The sequence below is a fragment of the Miniopterus natalensis genome, chromosome 1 (assembly GCF_054644295.1).
Source record: "Miniopterus natalensis isolate mMinNat1 chromosome 1, mMinNat1.hap1, whole genome shotgun sequence".
In the NCBI taxonomy this organism is placed as follows: Eukaryota; Metazoa; Chordata; class Mammalia; order Chiroptera; family Miniopteridae; genus Miniopterus; species Miniopterus natalensis.
This window is the reverse complement of record NC_142081.1, coordinates 38,463,536-38,480,598: the sequence shown is the minus strand read 5'-3', so window position 1 is coordinate 38,480,598 and position 17,063 is coordinate 38,463,536. Positions and strand designations below refer to the sequence as shown.

The window sequence follows — 17,063 nt, the reverse complement described above, 5'->3', positions numbered from 1 at the left end:
CTCCTCTTTACCAAGTCAGAATTCTGGCCAAACAGCTGGGCCAAGTTCATTCTACAGGGCTCATCACCACTCAGCAACAAGTTCTCTGCTCCTTTCCTAAGTGGCTACACCAAGGTAGAGAGGGCAGGCACAGTGGAAGAGAGACCTCTGATGAGAATCCTACACACTCTCCATAACGGATCACCAACAGCCCCAAGTTTTCTATGTCAATGTGGTATGATTAATTTGGACTGAAGCTCTGGGATGACCAGCCCTTAAAGCTCAATCAGTTGCCTGTATTACAAATAAGAATTGTGTAAGTCTAGAGGAAGTCACCTTGAGAGGCTGGTGGTGCAGCAGCAGTTAAGACAGGGAACTGAGTCTGTGGTTTGCTATCCTCAGAGTACAGGCCACAGTTATGGAGACTGGGGTTCATTCCCTTTGATTTAACATCTCCTCCCCCAGGCCTGGCCAACCTCACATCCATTCCTTTTGTTCATTAGCTCAGGCACAAGAGGCTAGAGGTAGAAAGAAGGGCTCTGAAACCCAAAGCGACTTTACTGCTGGTTCGTTCCCCAGGAAACATGCATGGTGTAAGAGCAGCAGGCTCAAACAAGAGATTCCAGGATTATCTGTGGTACTCAATGATCTGTGCTCTGAGGGTCTGATGTCAGCCACTGGGTACACAGCTGCGGCACCTTACACAGGCCTCAAAGCTTGAACCGTTGCAGTTCAAAGCTCCTTCCCTCTAGCTCTGAGAAGACATCTAAAATTTAAGAGTAACCATGTAACTACAAGATATGCAAAAGCCTTTTGAAATATCCTGAGTATGTGAGATAAAGCATTTTAGCTGGTTACACAGAACCTCTGGATACAAGGGGTGTTTAGTTTTAAACAGGTAACAAGAACAATTTATCTTCTAATGCAGGTTCTTGGACTGAGACTGATTTCCACTAGGTGTCAACTAGTTAAAGGGCAGACATAAAGGACCTGGAAAGCCCCCTATAGCACCAACCATATGAATGGCTTGCCATATGCTTAATATTTTTTAGATCCCAGAGTCCCTCCCCCTAGTCTACTAAACCAGAGATTACCAAACTTTTTCTGTAAAGGACCAGACAGTAAACTTTACCTAGAGGCAAAACTGACAGTACCACACAGGCACTTTTATAATCAGAGAAAACAAATTTCCACAATTCTTTTATTAATACAATTAAAAATACATAATGAGTGTAATTTTTGTAATAAAGGTATAACACAGAATTCTTTTTCACAGAGAGAGTAACATTTCGCTTAACTGGGATTCAAAGTTAAATGTTCCATATCATCAAATTGAATGCAATGTTCATATGTACAAATATTCTTAGCTCATGGGCTGTACAGAAAACAGGTTCCCCAGGTGATTCTGGTGATGGGCCGTGTTTGGGACCCAATGGACTATATAATTTTCAAAGTCCTTACTGTCCAACTAAAGGGCCTCTGGTTTTCAGTGGAAGGAGAACCCAACTCTGCTGCTCACCTGCTGTCCAACTGTTTCCCCCTCTCCTCCACCCTCAATGATTCACTCTTACAACAGGGATAGGGTGCCACAATTCTTGGCCTATCCTGAAGGAGTTTGTTGGGAGAATTCAGATGATCCATGAGGTGTTATTATTATAACTAGTCCTAGACACCAAGGACATGCCAATTCTGTTCAGTTTTTGGCTATAGATGGAGACTAATGAAAATGTCAAGTGTATTACATATAAGATCCCATACAAACCACTGCCTAACAGTGGCTCCTGCTTGTCTTCTCACTGCCCCAAATGTGCCCCCCAACACCTAAAAGGCCAGATTTGCTTCAGCCTAACCAGAGGTGACATGCTAAACCAAACTCAGAAACTGTATGACTTTCCCCTTAAAATTATAATCTAAAAGGGGCGGCGGGGTCAAAGGGGGCCTAATATATGATGACAGAAGATGATCTGACTTTGGGTGGTGGGCACACAGTGCGATATACAGATCTTGTAACAGAAATCCACACCTGAAACCTATATGACCCTATTAAACCAATGTCACCCCAATAAATTTAATTAAAAAAAAAAAAGATAATCCACAGAGCTTCTGATCCTGACCAGCTCCCTCAACATCTTCACTCAAGAGGCCCTCCAGTTTTGTACCTACAATGACAGGAAACTTACTCTCTCATAAGATGACTGAGTTTCAAAGCCAGAGAAACAAAAAAGCTCTTCCCTAAGGTATTTTACAAAAAATGGCGCTTTAGGAGAGGCAGCTGAGAGGAGAGGTTGAGTGCAGACTGGCTGTGATAACCTGTCTTCAATTTCCTCACGTGTAACATAAGAATAATAAGAGTATCTACCTTACAATGCTGTTGTGGGGACTAAATTAATTGATATGCATAATCTACTAAGAACTGTGCCTCGCACAGCATGATGTCTTCCAGGTACGATGTAAGCATTAGCTATCAGTGTTATTCTAACCCGAAGAGGAGCTCAGAGTTGTGCCTCATCGCACCCCAGTATCTCTCAGAGAACAACACTATCACAGACTGAACACCTGAGGGCCAGATCAAGCCAGTTTAGTCACTTACTCACTAAATAGAATTATTATTTCCGTTTTCCAGGTAAGGAAACCAAAGTTCAAAAAGGTAGGTTAGGCTGATCTGCCTGAGATCACAGGGGCAGATTAACTTACCTCTTTGCGGCAGAGGGAATTCAAACTCAGGTCTGTGTGGTTCCAGAACCAAGACTTACTATGGACCCGGCCACCAAACTTAAAACTACGGTCAGCAGCAGCAATTCAGTAACAGAACATAACTGACTCGTGACTATCCCGAGCTCAGTGCTCAGTTTTCTGCCTGTGGATTCCTGGTTGGCTTGCATAAACCGGAATTAACATCAGCCTACTTGAACCCAATTAGGCAGTAAGTCAGACTGGAAAACATCATGCGATGTATTCCAAAGGTCAAAGTTTAAACCTGGCACACTGGCAGCCTTTGCTGGGCACTGCCATGAAAGCTAGTCTCTAGGCAGACACCAGTTTAACCAGTGAGGTGTTTAATCAGCATCCTATCGGCTTTAAAAAGTCCCAGGGAGATGCCACCTACAGGACGCCTTGTCTGGCTCTGCAGTCAACAGCCAGAGAAAGGGAGTCGGCAGAAAGACATCACTTACTTTTTAAAAAGCAAACCTTACTCCCCTTTTTCCGTTTACGGTTACACTTACTACTGTAGCTGCCTTCCCCTAGGGAAAAAATAAGAGGGCAGAGAAGAGCGAGGGGCGCTCCCCTCTCACCCTGCAGGGCGCCGCAACACCCACCTGAGACACGGAGCAAGACCTACCTTCCCCGAGCCCAGCCTCGAGGGCGTTTCCCCCCCGCCTCGACCGCCCGCCCCTCCCGGGGAAGCGGCCGCTGTCCTTGGCTTCCTTCGGGGCCACTAGAGTTTCGTGCGCGTCCCCTCCCAAAACAGAAATCTCATGTTCAATTTCTTCCCCCACCCTCCTACCAGTTCCGAGGAAAGAACAAACACCAGGGTGACCGGCTCGTCCCTGGGACCACATTTAACTACGTCTAAAAGGCTTCAGGAGGAAGGGTGCAGTGAAGGGGGGTGAGGGAGCGCCCTGGGGGTTGGGGGGGCCGGCACGAAGGATCGTCGCCCTCCCAGTGCAACGGCGATTGCGACGCTCCAGCAAAGCCTCGGGCCCGTGGCGCCGGGAAGGAACACCCATCGGGTCCCAGAGCACATCTGAGGGCCCGGGGGCCACCTCCCCAAGCTGCCTCCACGTCCAGGCCCGTCGGGGTGATGGCGCAAGGCTCTCCCCCCCGCCCCCCAGCGACAACAGCCGCGGTGACAAAATGGCAGCCTGGCGCCCGGCAGTCGTGCCACAGGCGAACAGGGCCCTGGCGGCCGCCCCTGCCCCCCAATAAAGCCTCGGCGCCCTTGGGGCTCGGCCTCGGGTGGGCCTGGCCGTTAAAGAAATAATAAATAAAACACCTCGGGGGCCCAACCAGCTCCGGAAGCCCAAAAGCCCGCCCGGGGGCCAACCCAACGCCACCGCGCCCGGGCTCGCCAGCACCAGGCCCGCGCCCTCCCGCCGGAGCCCGCAGGGAGCCCGGCGCCCGCATTCGGGGCCCGCGCTCGCGCCGGCCGCACTATGGGGGAGGGGAGGGGCGGGCCGCGCGAGACCCGGGAAACATGGCTGCTCATCCTATTTCAGCGTCGCGGCGTGGCCACCAGCCCCGGGATCAGAGTTGGGAGAGGCTCCGAAGGTGGGTGTGTGGGGGCCCCGGGGGGCAGCGCGGCGGGCTGGGGCGCAGGGGGCGCTCCCCGGGAGCTATTTGTCTTAAGAACGTTAAAAAAAATAGTTCCTCCTCCCCCACCTCTTTTGTCCCTCATTAGCTAGCTTTCTCCCCCTCCTCCCCAAAGGTGCAAAAAGTGCCCCCTCCACTCCCGGAGCCCCACCCGGCCTCGAGGCCCGGGGCAGGCGCGTGGGCAGAGAGCCTGGGCGGCGAGGGGGCGAAGCGTGAGAAATCACTCCCAGCTCGGCGCGCTCCCCTCCCCCAGCACACACTCGGGGAAGTTTAAAGAGCCGGTTCGACCCGCTTTCGAGCTCGCTGCCAGTTGGCCAGCTGTGTGGACGGGCTTGGCCGGGTGACCCGAGTCCCCACTTGAAGCCGCCCGTGGAGACCCAGGCCCCCTGCCTGGCGCCCTTCCCCCTCCGCACAGGGGGCTTCCGGAAAGTACGCGGGAAGACCGAGGCTCGGGCCCCCTCCCCCATCACCACACCCAGCCCCCAAATACTCCGGCTCCGGGTTCCAGCCGGGATGAAACCGACCAGAGAAAGGCAAGCCACCCGCAAATTGTTAGAGGCAACTCTTGCCTTCTCCGCCGGGCACCCCTCCCCGCCCTGCGCGCCATCAGGCTCTGCACGTCTACAGTCCACAGCTGCGTTATGATGGGGGGAGGCACAAAAAGGATCTTGTTTTCAAAAGTCTCACTCAGGTTTGGGGGAGGAACTATAGAAAAGAGGAAGGAAGGCCTGTCTTCGCCAGGGATTCGGGTTTAAACAGCTGGGGGGGGGGGGCACAGGTCAGCACACAGTGCTCTGCCAACTCTGGAACCCCGGCCACCGAGGCGGGAGCGACGGCCCTCGCTCTCCCGCGCTCTCCTGGTCCCCCAAAGGGCCAGTAGAAAAGTCGGCCAGCGTCTCCGTCTCAGACCCTGGGTGTCTCCTCCGCAGAGCCGCCAACTCGCTTAAAACACTGTTTGAAAGAGAGAGGGAGCCAGGGAAAAAAAAACAAAACAAAAAAAACGAGCGTTCGAGTAACCCACCCTGGCCTTCCACTTCCTCAGCGGTGAGCTTTCGCCGAGGCTCCCAGTTCCCTGCCGTGTAAGTTTCCTTCGGCCCTACTCCCGCCGCTGCCCAATCAATAACAGCGACGGGAAGGCAAACTCCCATCCCGGAGCTGCGTGTGCGCTATGCCCGCATCAATCTGGACCCAGCCAATACCCACCACGGGCACCAGTTCCGGGCAGCTTGCGTCCTGACAAAGTTTCCCATGACCATTTATTAGCCAGGCACCGAATGGCTTGCGGAGGAGCCCACCCCGGAGAGAGACCAGCCAGGAGTCGCCAGGGGTTCGAAGGCTGGCATCCGAGAGGAGCAGGGGCGAGGGGGGACCGGGACGTAGCCTTTGGGTAACTTGCAATAGCGATCGCGCGAGGTGGGGAGGCGCGGGGATCATCTGTGCCTTTGCACGTTCGAAAATCCCTCCCCCTCTCCTTCCCATTATCCTCCCCTCCGAAGGAAAGGAAGAAATATCAGCATCTGGCCCGAAGGTGGGGTGGAAAGAGTGAGGGAGAAAGAGGAGGAGAGGAAGAGAGGCAGAGAAAGGGAGGGAGGGAGAGAAAGGGCGCGTTCACGAACACTACAAAGTTACAAATATGGCTCCCCCGTCTCTCGCCTCATCACTGCAAAGAAATGAAGACGCACTTTAAACTCGAGCCATTCCCAACTCCACTGCAGCCCCCTCCCCACGCGCTCTCCCCAGGGGCTTCGGCCCACATTTATCAGAAACTAAACCGGACTCGCAAAGCCCAAAACTTATTGTGTGTGCGCGAGCGAGAGTGAAAGGGAGGGGTAAGGCGCGGGAGGGGGGGGGGTGGAAGGGGGTATTCATTTATAAAATATAAACCCCCTTTTTGTTGTTAAATCCAGGAGGCAGCCCCTCTCCTCCTCCTCCCTCGTTAATCTTTTCCCCCAGACAGAGTCATGGGAGCAGCGAGCTCAGAGGGTCATTTTGCCTCATTCTCTCCGACCCAGACGCGTGCGCCCGCTGGCCCCCGATGGGTGCACACTCGCACGCACACTCTCGCACCCACACTCGCACACGCGGGAGCACACGCACAGGTAGTCACACACCAAGGGCAGCAGCGGCGGCGGCGGCAGCCGGAACATGCTCGGATGGCAATGCAACCCCCCAACCTTGCAATTCATTTGCAGTCCGACCCCCAAACCCACACCTCCGGGCTCCCCCTCCCTCAAAAAAAAGTGCCTCAACCCCCAACGCACACACACACACACACACACACAAAGTAGGAGAATGGACCGACAGAGATATTTTTGGCAAATGCTCACATCAGAGGGCGTCCTGTTCCGCAGCTCTAAATGAATCCGTTTGTCCATCTCCATCTCTCGCGCTCTCTCTCTGCAGAGGCTCCCGCGCCGGCGGAATTCAATCAATAAACCCCGAACCCACGGCCGCGCGTTTTAGGACTTTGAAGGCTCAACCAGCTCCGCTCGGTTCTCGAGCCCCCAGCACCCGCGGCGCACACAAACCTGATCACGGTGGAGGCGGGATCTGCAGCCCCGCGGAAGAGCGGCAGCAGCTTCAGCCAATCGCCGCCGAGGATCTCCGGGCAACAGCCAGTGGCGGCAGCGGCGGGGGGGGAAGGGACCAATGGGCGGGCTGCGCAGCCGGCCAGGGAGGCTCAGCCATTTGGTTGTGGTGCCGGAGACGGACCCCTTTAGATTTCTGGGCGGCTGAGGAGCGCGGCCGCTGCTCCGTGGCTGAACGAGGGGGGTGGGAGGAATGGCGGGGGAAGGGAAGGTGACTGCCTCGAGAGCCGAGCCGCCCGGCCTCGCCAGCCCGCCGTCGCCTCAGCGTTTGGCCGGGGGCGGGGCCGCAGGTGCGTTATACAAGGGGGAGGGGCGCGGCCGGAGGGGTTGATCGGGGTCCTCGCGGGCCTAGGGCTTTGCCGGGCCACCCTAGGCCTGCGCGCGCCGCCCGAGCGGGTCGCGGAAGGAGGCGGATGGCGCGAGGTCTGGGAGCCGCGGGCTGCTGGGCGGACGGGCGGATAAAAGGCCTGGGAAGGGGGAGGCGATCAAGGGTGCGGTGGGGGGGGGGGGGGGAGGCTGGTCATTTTGGGGGTCCGGCGGGCGGAGTTGGTGGAGCTTGACTGCTGCCCCCCTTCTCCGTGGGCTCCCACCCTTGGCTGTGGCTCACAACCCGCGCACCCTTTCGCCTCTTCCCTCGTCCTAGTCCAGCCGCGGCCATCGCCGACCCTCGAATAAATAATAAAAGCAAGTTGCGTCCACCTTTGGATGACTTACCTCGCGGTCTCTACCCTTTTCACGGGGCGGGGGGGGGGGGGCATTTCAAATTGCTGTCATATAAGGTCAGGTTGGAAGGAGTGATCACCAAGAGGCACCCAGGATATTGTTTAGTCAACAAATGAATGAAAACCATGGCTTAAGAGTCGTTGCTGAATGTATAAGATACTAAAAAGTGGGAAAAGGAAGGTGCTAATAACTTATGGTTTTCTGGACCAAACATAATTTATGGCCTTTATAGACCTAGTGAAAGAAAACGGCGCACAGTTTATTCTAATCGTCCACCTGAGTCATATGGTTCAATTTGGGTTGCCAAAGAGGCTCTTTTTGGAGCACTTTATCAGGCCTTTCGGTTTGTTTGCTTTGGGTTTTTCGAATCACATTAGCCTTAATTCCCGCTGGCTCACCCACTTCTATGGGCAGGCTTAGGATCTTGGCTGCCTATGGCTGTTAATAAATCAGGGGGGTTGTTGTCAACAAAGAAAGACATCTTGACCCTTCCATACAACTATTTTTCAATGCTTTTATTTCTACATGTCTGCACTCTTTCCCTATACACTGTATGGATACATGTGTTTCTGTTTGGATACATGTGTTTCTTTTTCAGAGAAGTGGGTTCAAGGGACAGCTAAATCAATATGTATGTTGCAAATTTGAAATGTTGTTACATAACACCAATACAGTTTCATTCTTGGGCATATAAAGTTTAGGAGGAAATAAAAAGTGACAGAATGTAAATAAAACACATACAGAATGCCTACGCTGGGGAAGAAACTTGTAGTAACTTTAATATAGTAACCTGATGGATTACAAAAGTAAAATCCTGCAACTAAGCATTCTGCTCAGTAAATTCTTTCAGATAAAATAAGTGGAATATGAAAAGTGATGATGTTTATTCTTTGAGTAGCTTGGAAATGGGGAATAACAATTGAAAGTCATTGTTTTATATGTATATAAATAGTATATTTTATTTGACTTGACATAGCTGACATATATCTTCCTCAGTTTTGTTAGTCAAATAAGTCAATTTGTGTAGTTTGAATTTATTCTTTTTAAAATTGTACTGGCTTCGTTATAAAACATACTGGGACCCCAAATTTCTTTCTGGGTATGGTATTTAAGGTTGTTTAAAAACAGCTCTTCATCATAAGCACATTAAGTCAATATGATGTGCAGAATCTATGTAACATAGGAGTCCTGAACCTTATGTTCTCTGATGGTAAATGCTTCAATTTAAATATTTAACCCCAATTAAGTCCACATGTTTAGCAATGTGATGTGGGACAGCATCTTTCCAGAGGAGTGAGTAATCCCTTAAAAGCCAACTAATCAAATGCAGGGATATTCCTCATGCAGCTCTGCTAAACGGAAGCAAATAGCTCACTTTATGGTACAAAGACGGAAGAGGATGGCTTGGAAACCCAAACCCCCATTAAACAGTGGACAGATACAAATTAAAATTAGGATTGAAAAAATTATGGCTGGATCACTAAGTCAAAATATTAAATTTATTTTGAGAAGCATGTTTATACATTTTTATAACAGCTTTTGTATTGGTGTTAGAAAACTGGAAGAAGGCTTCACCGGATGTCAGTCATTACAGATATAGAAATGTCCAAAAAGTATATATAACCAATCGAATACTTAATGTCCTATCTTTCCAACGTACTCTGAAAGAAAAGATTTCCTCTCATTTTTACAAATAGATTTATTTGTAGCTTATTTTAAAGGAAATTTTAATGATCTTGATTTTTTATTATCAAAAGGTAATAGGAATATAGCTCAGCTAACACTCGGCCATTTGCCCCACGGCACTTGATCAAACATTTAAAAAAAACATACACCCTCTCTTATATTCCTTATTTTACAGGGTCGTTTCTTAAATTACATTCAATTGCGTGTTATAGTAGTAAGTCATTGCTCTGCATATCGCCATCAGAAAATACAGTAAGAAAAGCAGCCCCCAATCAAGGAATCTTAGCTACATTTTGATGTGGAGTGGCAACAGGATGAGTTCCTAACTGCTGAGATGGCTCTAACAATGGGAGTTAGGTTAAGAAGATGGAGCATCTGTAATCTCTGGAACTGGATTTGATTCACGCGGAGAATAACAAATGAGATACAATTCAAAAGTTTGAGCCCCTAAGGAGGATGGACTTCACATTCAGAAAGATGTCTTCCTGTCGTCCAGAATATTTTCCATCAAGAGCCATTCCAAACAAATGAGCAGCCTATCTTGTTCTCTAGAAGGTATGAGCAATGCGCATCCTCAACCTCTTGATGCCTATTAGAAAGCAGTTTTATAAATAACCCGCATTGATCCTGCTGCTATTTTTAGCTCATTTGCCCTTGTTAGGTCTCTAAGAATGGAGACCCTCTAGGTCGCATCCTTTTTATGAATTGAGCTAATGTGTTCACAGCTCAACTTTTTGTTCTTCAGTTTGAGCACATACACTGGAACCTGGCCATATGTTTTCACCTACATCATAGTGCCCGAACCCCAAAAGACAATGATATGGAAAGACTCCAGCTTAATTATGTTCTCTTTGTCCTTCTATATAAAAAGGTTTTAGAAATGTAGATTATTCTTTTGAAGTCCATGGTAACAAATGTGAGATGACTACTGCATTTTGATTTGAATAGCAAGGGAATGTTGAGGCCCAGGATCTAAAAAGTTACTTATTGTTTGCTTAATAAAGCATTAGACTGTTTTATTTTTAAATTATTGAATTTATGCCCGTATCAATGGGCAGGTCATAGAGAAAAAGCACTGTTAGGTAAAAATAGTCATTACATATGATTTCAAAAATAATAAAAATCTTAAGCTTAAAGGTGATTTATTTTGAAAAGGAAAAAAAACTCACCTATGCACTTGTTTGGAAATCACTAGAAGTTCTGTGAATCTATTTCTTAAATATATTTAGTAAAGAAAATTTGGGGGTAGCAATAAGAGGTAAGTTTGTTTACCATTCACCAGAAAGAAACCCAGAGCCATAAGTTTATTTTTAGTATTAAAATATGGCTATAAAGGAAAAGGGTAGATGCCTTAAGGCAAATAGTGGAATGAGGAGTCATGGAAAAATAGGACTAAAGGCAATCTATGATGAAAAAACAAATGCAATTAACTTAGAATCTACTAATTTATTTCAGTCCATCTAGGGTTGAAGTTTACCTCTGTGAAGATAAGGTTACTAAAGTCTATTAACACCTTGCTGACCAGCTCTTTCGAGCCAGAATTTGCTCATGCGGCTGGCTACTTTTGTCAGCAAGGTGTTTAAAATTACTTAAATTAATGTAAGTGCAGACACTAGTTAATTTGTGACTGATCAGCAACGTTCAGACATGGAAACATGTATACTTATGACTGGCCAGCATTAAGATATGAGATAGAGAACAGACTTCCTAAGAACTTTTAATATATTTGCTATTTGCAAATAGTGTTTGTAATTTTAAGCATACATGGTAAAATTGTCCTCTCAAATTATGTATGCTGAAATAGTTCTTATTTGTACCTAGAAGTAGTTATGTATTTTAAAATACGTACTACAACTCTTCTTGAATTAGAGATCAATTTAATGCATTCTAAAAAATTAGTAATTTTTAAATGTATTTCTAGTTGAAATAGTAGGTCCTTTGGACAGTATACTTATACCCTATACTTTTTCTGGAAATTCTGAATCCTAGCAACTTGAATGTAAAAATTAAGCATTCATTTGCACATGACCAAACGAGAGCCACGTTAGATGTTTGGGGATTTTTACCCAGCAGAGTAACATACACACTTTACTCCGCTGGATTGCTTTTTTGTCCCAAGAATTTACCGGAAATCACTTTATATGCCTTCTGTGTACGAGAACTATATCACTTCTACATATATTTATGCAAAGGCAACTTGGGTAATTGTGACAAATACTTTTCATTAGGCTGGGTCCAATCATGTCTGTGTTCATGTTCATATGGAGAAGCCGTGTTGAAGGATGAGGCAGAAGAGCAGGCAGATAACAAGCATGTTGGTCACAGTGTGACAGCGCTTTTTACAAAAGCTAAAGAGAGAAGGAAGCGGGCTGGCGTGGCTCAGCGGTTGAGCAGTGACCTGCAATCCAGGAGATGGAGGTTCGATGCCCAGTTTCGGGCTTGATCCCCAGTGGGGGATGTGCAGGAGGCAGCTGATCAATGATTCTCTCTCATCTTGGATGTTTCCATCTCTCCCTCTCCCTTCCTCTCTCTGAAATCAATAAAGATATATTTTAAAAAGAGAGAGAGAGAAAGAATAGAGTCATATGTCCAGGAAAAAAGTCTGGGAGAGAATACACCAGAAAATGTTTTAAGTTTGTTTGTTTTAGAAAGCTTCTCTATGGGTGATGGGGTTATAGTGGTTTGTGTTTCCTCAAAATTTTCTAAATTTTTCAGTTGAGAAAGAATTTTTGCAATAAGAAAGTTATTTTTAGTGGAAAATATAGCAGATTTGGGGTGTGTTTGGTCTAGTCCTAATTCTTGGTTGCTGGTGGCAGAGACCTTCCCTGACCAAGGAAAGCAGAACCAGAATTTCTTATAAGGCTATTGCAGAACCAAAGAACATGGTCCAGGAAAAGAGCAGGAAACAGAGAAAGCTGGGCAGCCAGGAGCAGCCACGACGTTGCTCCAGGTATAGTCTGCAGGGGACCCCTCACCTTGTACGTCATCTCTAAGCTATGGACTCTGCACCCCTCCACTGCTGCAAGTGATCTCTCAGGAGCCTCCATTTCTGTGTCACTCCTTCAAGGTTCAAAGCACTTAGCTGGGAGCATCTGCAAATTCCCCAGCTAACTGGGGAAAAGATTGTCGGCCTCCTTTAGCTTCTACAGTGGGATGTGTGACACTGCCTCCCATTTACTTTAGGATTCAGCCTCTGTCACCCTCTGAAAAAAAGTATTATGATGCTGGGTGACCAAAAGCAAAATCCTGATTAAACAGTACTGTGAAGATTTTCTAATGATCCAAATTACCTGTCTTAGCTCCTCTCCTGCTCCTATTTACCAGGAAGAGACTTGATATGGTCTGAATGTTTTATCTCCTTCCCCCAATCTATATGTTCTATATGTTGAAGTCCTAATCCCCAAGGTGATGGTATTAGGAGGTGGCACCTCCTCCTAACAGGAAGCAATGAGGTTGTGAGCCCTCATGATTGAGATTAGCACTCTTATTAAGGCCCCACAGAGTTCCCTAACATTTCCACCATGTAAGGATACAGCTAGAAGTCTGCAACCCGAAAGGGTCTTCACTTGACCATGCTAGCACCTTATCCTGGACTTCCAGCCTCCAGAACTGTGAGAAATAAATAGCTTTGTTTTTAATTTATAAACCACCCAACCTGTGGTATTTTGTTACTATAGCCCAAATGGACTAAGACAAGATAGCATCTCCTATTTAGGATCAACCTAAAACAGCTAATAACAGCTAAGATCTGAGCCTTGGCCTAGTAGCTTGGTTGGTTAGTGCATCATCCGAATACACCAAGGTTTGCAAGTATGATCCCTGCCAGGGCACATAGAAGAATCAACCAATGAATGCATAAGTAAATGGAACAACAAACTGATGTTTTCTCTCAAAAACCAATACATTAATTTTTTTAAAACCAGCTAATACCTGAAGTCCTTAATTTTCTTTCAAATGTTTTCCCTTCCAAATCCTAGACCAGAAGAGACAATATATTATTGTGGAGGTAAATGATGTACTTCACAAAGCAGAGCTGATAGTAACTGAGATTTTGAGAGGGATCCCAGTAGAGATATTTTATTTAAAATGATAAGAAATTTAGACCTAAGGGACACACTAAAGACAGAATAATCTACATGTTATATTTCATGAATAAATGCAGAGATCTCTAGATATCGAGTAATATGAGATCTTGAGTACTGATGTATTACTGCTGATGGGTTTCTATCTGCCACTCTGAGCACGTGTCAGGCTCAAGTGCAAAACTAAACTGAAGGGCATGAGATTTGTAGTAAAAATTTATTGGAAGCAGGCAAGTGGTCACAGACTAAGTAAGTGTTCTTAAAAAGATGCAGTCACTTTAAGGATAATTTTTAAGGAAAAAAATGCTGATGGTGAAAGATGCAAAAACCACAAACACATCAAAGAGACCCATATTCCTGGGAACAAAGAGGAAGGTCATGGAGGATCTGCTTATAGAAAACATATTAGTCCTGGGATAGTGTCCTCTTTCCTCTTGCCCCCCCATCATTTCAGGTCACTTAGCTTAGATTGCTTTTCAACTAGAAAAAGCAGGTGATACCCTCGCAAGGACTTTGAACAATGTTATAGGAATTCACCTGTTTTCTAGTTTAATTTTTACAACTCTTAAAGCATGGTTTAACCGTTACATGAATAGAAGTTCCTTATAAATGGTAATAACTTCCCTCTGGAGACGCAGTGCTAAAGATTCTGTTCATTGAGACACAAAATGCTGTTCATGACCAAGTGTTTTATTTATCAGAATTTAACTATTTCCCCCCCCAGATGACTTAATGCCAGTCATGACAGGCTGCTAATTATTAAACAAAATCTATTTCCTCTTCTTCTGGCACGCAAAGCCTGACTATGCTTCCCAGCTGCCCTTGTAGTTAGATTGGGCCGTAGGACTGAGTCTAGAGTGGAGTGGGAGCAGGAGTGATGTTTGTCACTCTGAGGCCTGGAATCTCCAGTGCATGCTGACGGGGTGGAGGTGGCAGAGTGACCTTGGAAGCCATGTGTTGCTCAAGGGAGGCTGGAACCTCCCTTGGCCTGGGTCTCTACAGAGAGCTGTGGGCCAGCCTTTCACTTGCTCATCAAGAGAGAAACTGTGACCAGGATAAAACTTTGATGGTGCTGTGCCATTACACGTTTGAGACTCACTGCAGCCCAAGCTAACTAACACTAATAAAGTTTTTTTTAATCAGTCTTAGCTTTCTATTCATTTATGATTTTGTAGATCAACTGTAAATTTCAAATATTATATTTGGAATAGGTTTTTGAATTACAAGTTCTCAGAAGCACCATAAAACAGAGATAAAAAATTATATTAAGTAACAAGAACTTAATGAAGAAAAGATCATTGTAAGAAAGTCTAGGTAAGTGACACACAAACATACCTCTGTTCCCCGAATTGAGCACTTGGCTCATAGTAGGTAGGTATAAAGTAAATGTCTATTGTTTCATCAACAAATGAGCCTCCCTCCCAAGCTCCAGACTGACATTTCACTTGCCCCTGAGACGTTTCCTACGGGAACATCCACAGAACATTTCCAAAACTAAAATAATCTTCGCCGTCAGCCTCTGCCTGCTCTGCCTCTACCAAAATACCATCGTGGCCTTGCTCCTGTTTTTATCGGTGGCACCCTTGGAATTGCCCTCTGTTGACTCACAGAGCCAAACGGTTGCCTCATCGTCTAACTTTTATTTCCCAAATATCCTTCCTCCTTTCAGCCCACTTTCTCCACTAGATCCAAGAGTGCTCACACACGCTCCAACTTCCCTCAGGTCTAAACTGACCCCATGTGCTTCTGGTTTTCTCACAAATAACATTTCTAAAACAAAAGCATTTTAAAGACCAACATAGCATCACCAACTTTTAATTTTGCAAGATAAAAGCAATTTTTTAAAAAGTCCTTTATGTGATATAAAGTTAAAGATAAAAATATAAATATATATAAATAAAACATTTTCATTATTCATCTATCCATCAATGGACACTTAGATTGTTCCCACGTCTTGGCTATTATAAATAATGTTTCAGTTAACATGGGCATTTATCATTTACTTTTCTACAGACTATTTTTTTAAAACAGTAATGAAGGAAGGGCTCAACCTTGGAATACACGAGAGTCCTTTATATTAAATGAATTTAATTTTATACAAACTCACATTATTCAAGATTTTCTACTCAGGAAGTTGGAAACTCTCCGGTGCGCCAGCGCTGGCTCTGAAGTCCTGATATCCTCTCATGGCCAAATGAATGTTCCTAAGCCCCAGTCACAGTGTCCTCCCATCAACAACAGCTCCTCCGGTTCCCGGTGGCCTATCTCCCCCCAGCCCCATGTGTTTAAGTTCCCAATAAAGAGACCACACATTACCTTCCCATTGTTATTTCTAATTTCCAGACAGATTGGACGCTCTGCTATTCCCTTTTTCCTACCTTTGACTATGTTTCTCCCAGCTTATATATCCTTTCCTTTTCCCCCACCAGTTCCAAATCCTACCCAAAATTTGAGACCAAATTTGATACCACTGCCTTCATGAAACCTTTTTTTTAATCCACCCAAACAAAGATCCTTCCTGTTCTTGACTTTCCTAACACTATAAAGGGTGGCAATAGGGCCACTTCCATGTACTATGCTAACTTACCCCTCCCACAATAAGTCCTTGAAGATAAGAATAATGTCTGACGTATTTCTGTTACCCCCTGTATTATTTGAACATTAAATATTCAATATATAGTTAATGACTAAATAAATGCTTTGAACCTAGTGGGCACCCTACTTTAAAAGTCCCTTTGAAACATTTAAATTACTATAATCTTTAATGTCAAGCAAATAGCAATAGCATATTGGGGGAACAGGGATTGCTAAGTAACTTCTTTATTCTTTCTAACATGAGAGAAAAATTCTTATTTCTATGACCACAACACAGAAGCTTTTCTACTATAAACATTTTATTTTAGGCTTCTACCAGGGACTGAATTGTCTTAAATGGCAATTTGTGGCAGAGGTGGGAATTACAGAGCTCCCTAACTCTAATCCTGTGTCTACACCAATTTTAGTGAAAATACATAATAGTTATTCCTTTGGATTTTATATTCATCAAAAAACAAGAATGAGTAAGATGGCAAAGCTCAAAGACCCCAAACCATAAAACTTCTACGAGAAAAGATACAGGGTAGGATCCTTGGCACTGGTTTGGGCAATGAGTTTTGGGATTTAATATCCAAAGCAAAGGCAACAAAAGCAAAAATCAACAAGTGGGGCTACGTCAAGCTAAAAAGCTTCTGCACTGCAAAGGAAACCAACAAAATGAAAAGGCAACCTACAGAATGGGAGAAGGTATTTGCAAGTCATATATCTGACAAGGGGCTAATATCTAAAATATATAAAGGACTCATATACTTCAATAGCCAAAACCCCCCAAACAATCCAATTTAAAAATGGGCAGAGGAAATGAATAGACTTTTTTTTTTCCCAAAGAAGACAAATGGCCAACAGGTACATGAGAAGGTGCTGGACATCACTAATAATCAGGGAATTACACATCAAAACCACAATGGGTATCGCCTCATGCCTGTTAGAATGGTTATTATAAACAAACACACACACTCGGAAATAACAAGTGCTGGTGAGGGTGTGACCAAGCGCCCTGTGCACAGCTGGTGGGATGTAACTTGGTGCAGCCTCTGTGGAAAACAGGATGGTGGTTCCTCAAAAAATTAAAAACAAAACTACCATATGATCCAGAAAC

At 45.7% G+C, this 17,063-nt stretch overlaps 1 protein-coding gene across 1 annotated transcript in view; it reads right to left on the bottom strand.

Moving 5' to 3' along the window:
- The window catches only part of ANP32A (acidic nuclear phosphoprotein 32 family member A), a 38,819-nt gene extending 32,047 nt beyond the window's left edge, over nucleotides 1-6,772 (bottom strand). The window contains exon 1 of the mRNA XM_016198077.2: nucleotides 6,618-6,772. Coding sequence (XP_016053563.1) covers nucleotides 6,618-6,671 — 54 coding nt within the window. The 5' untranslated portion in view covers nucleotides 6,672-6,772. The remainder of the gene's footprint in view (nucleotides 1-6,617) is intronic.
- Nucleotides 6,773-17,063: the final 10,291 nt, after the last annotated feature.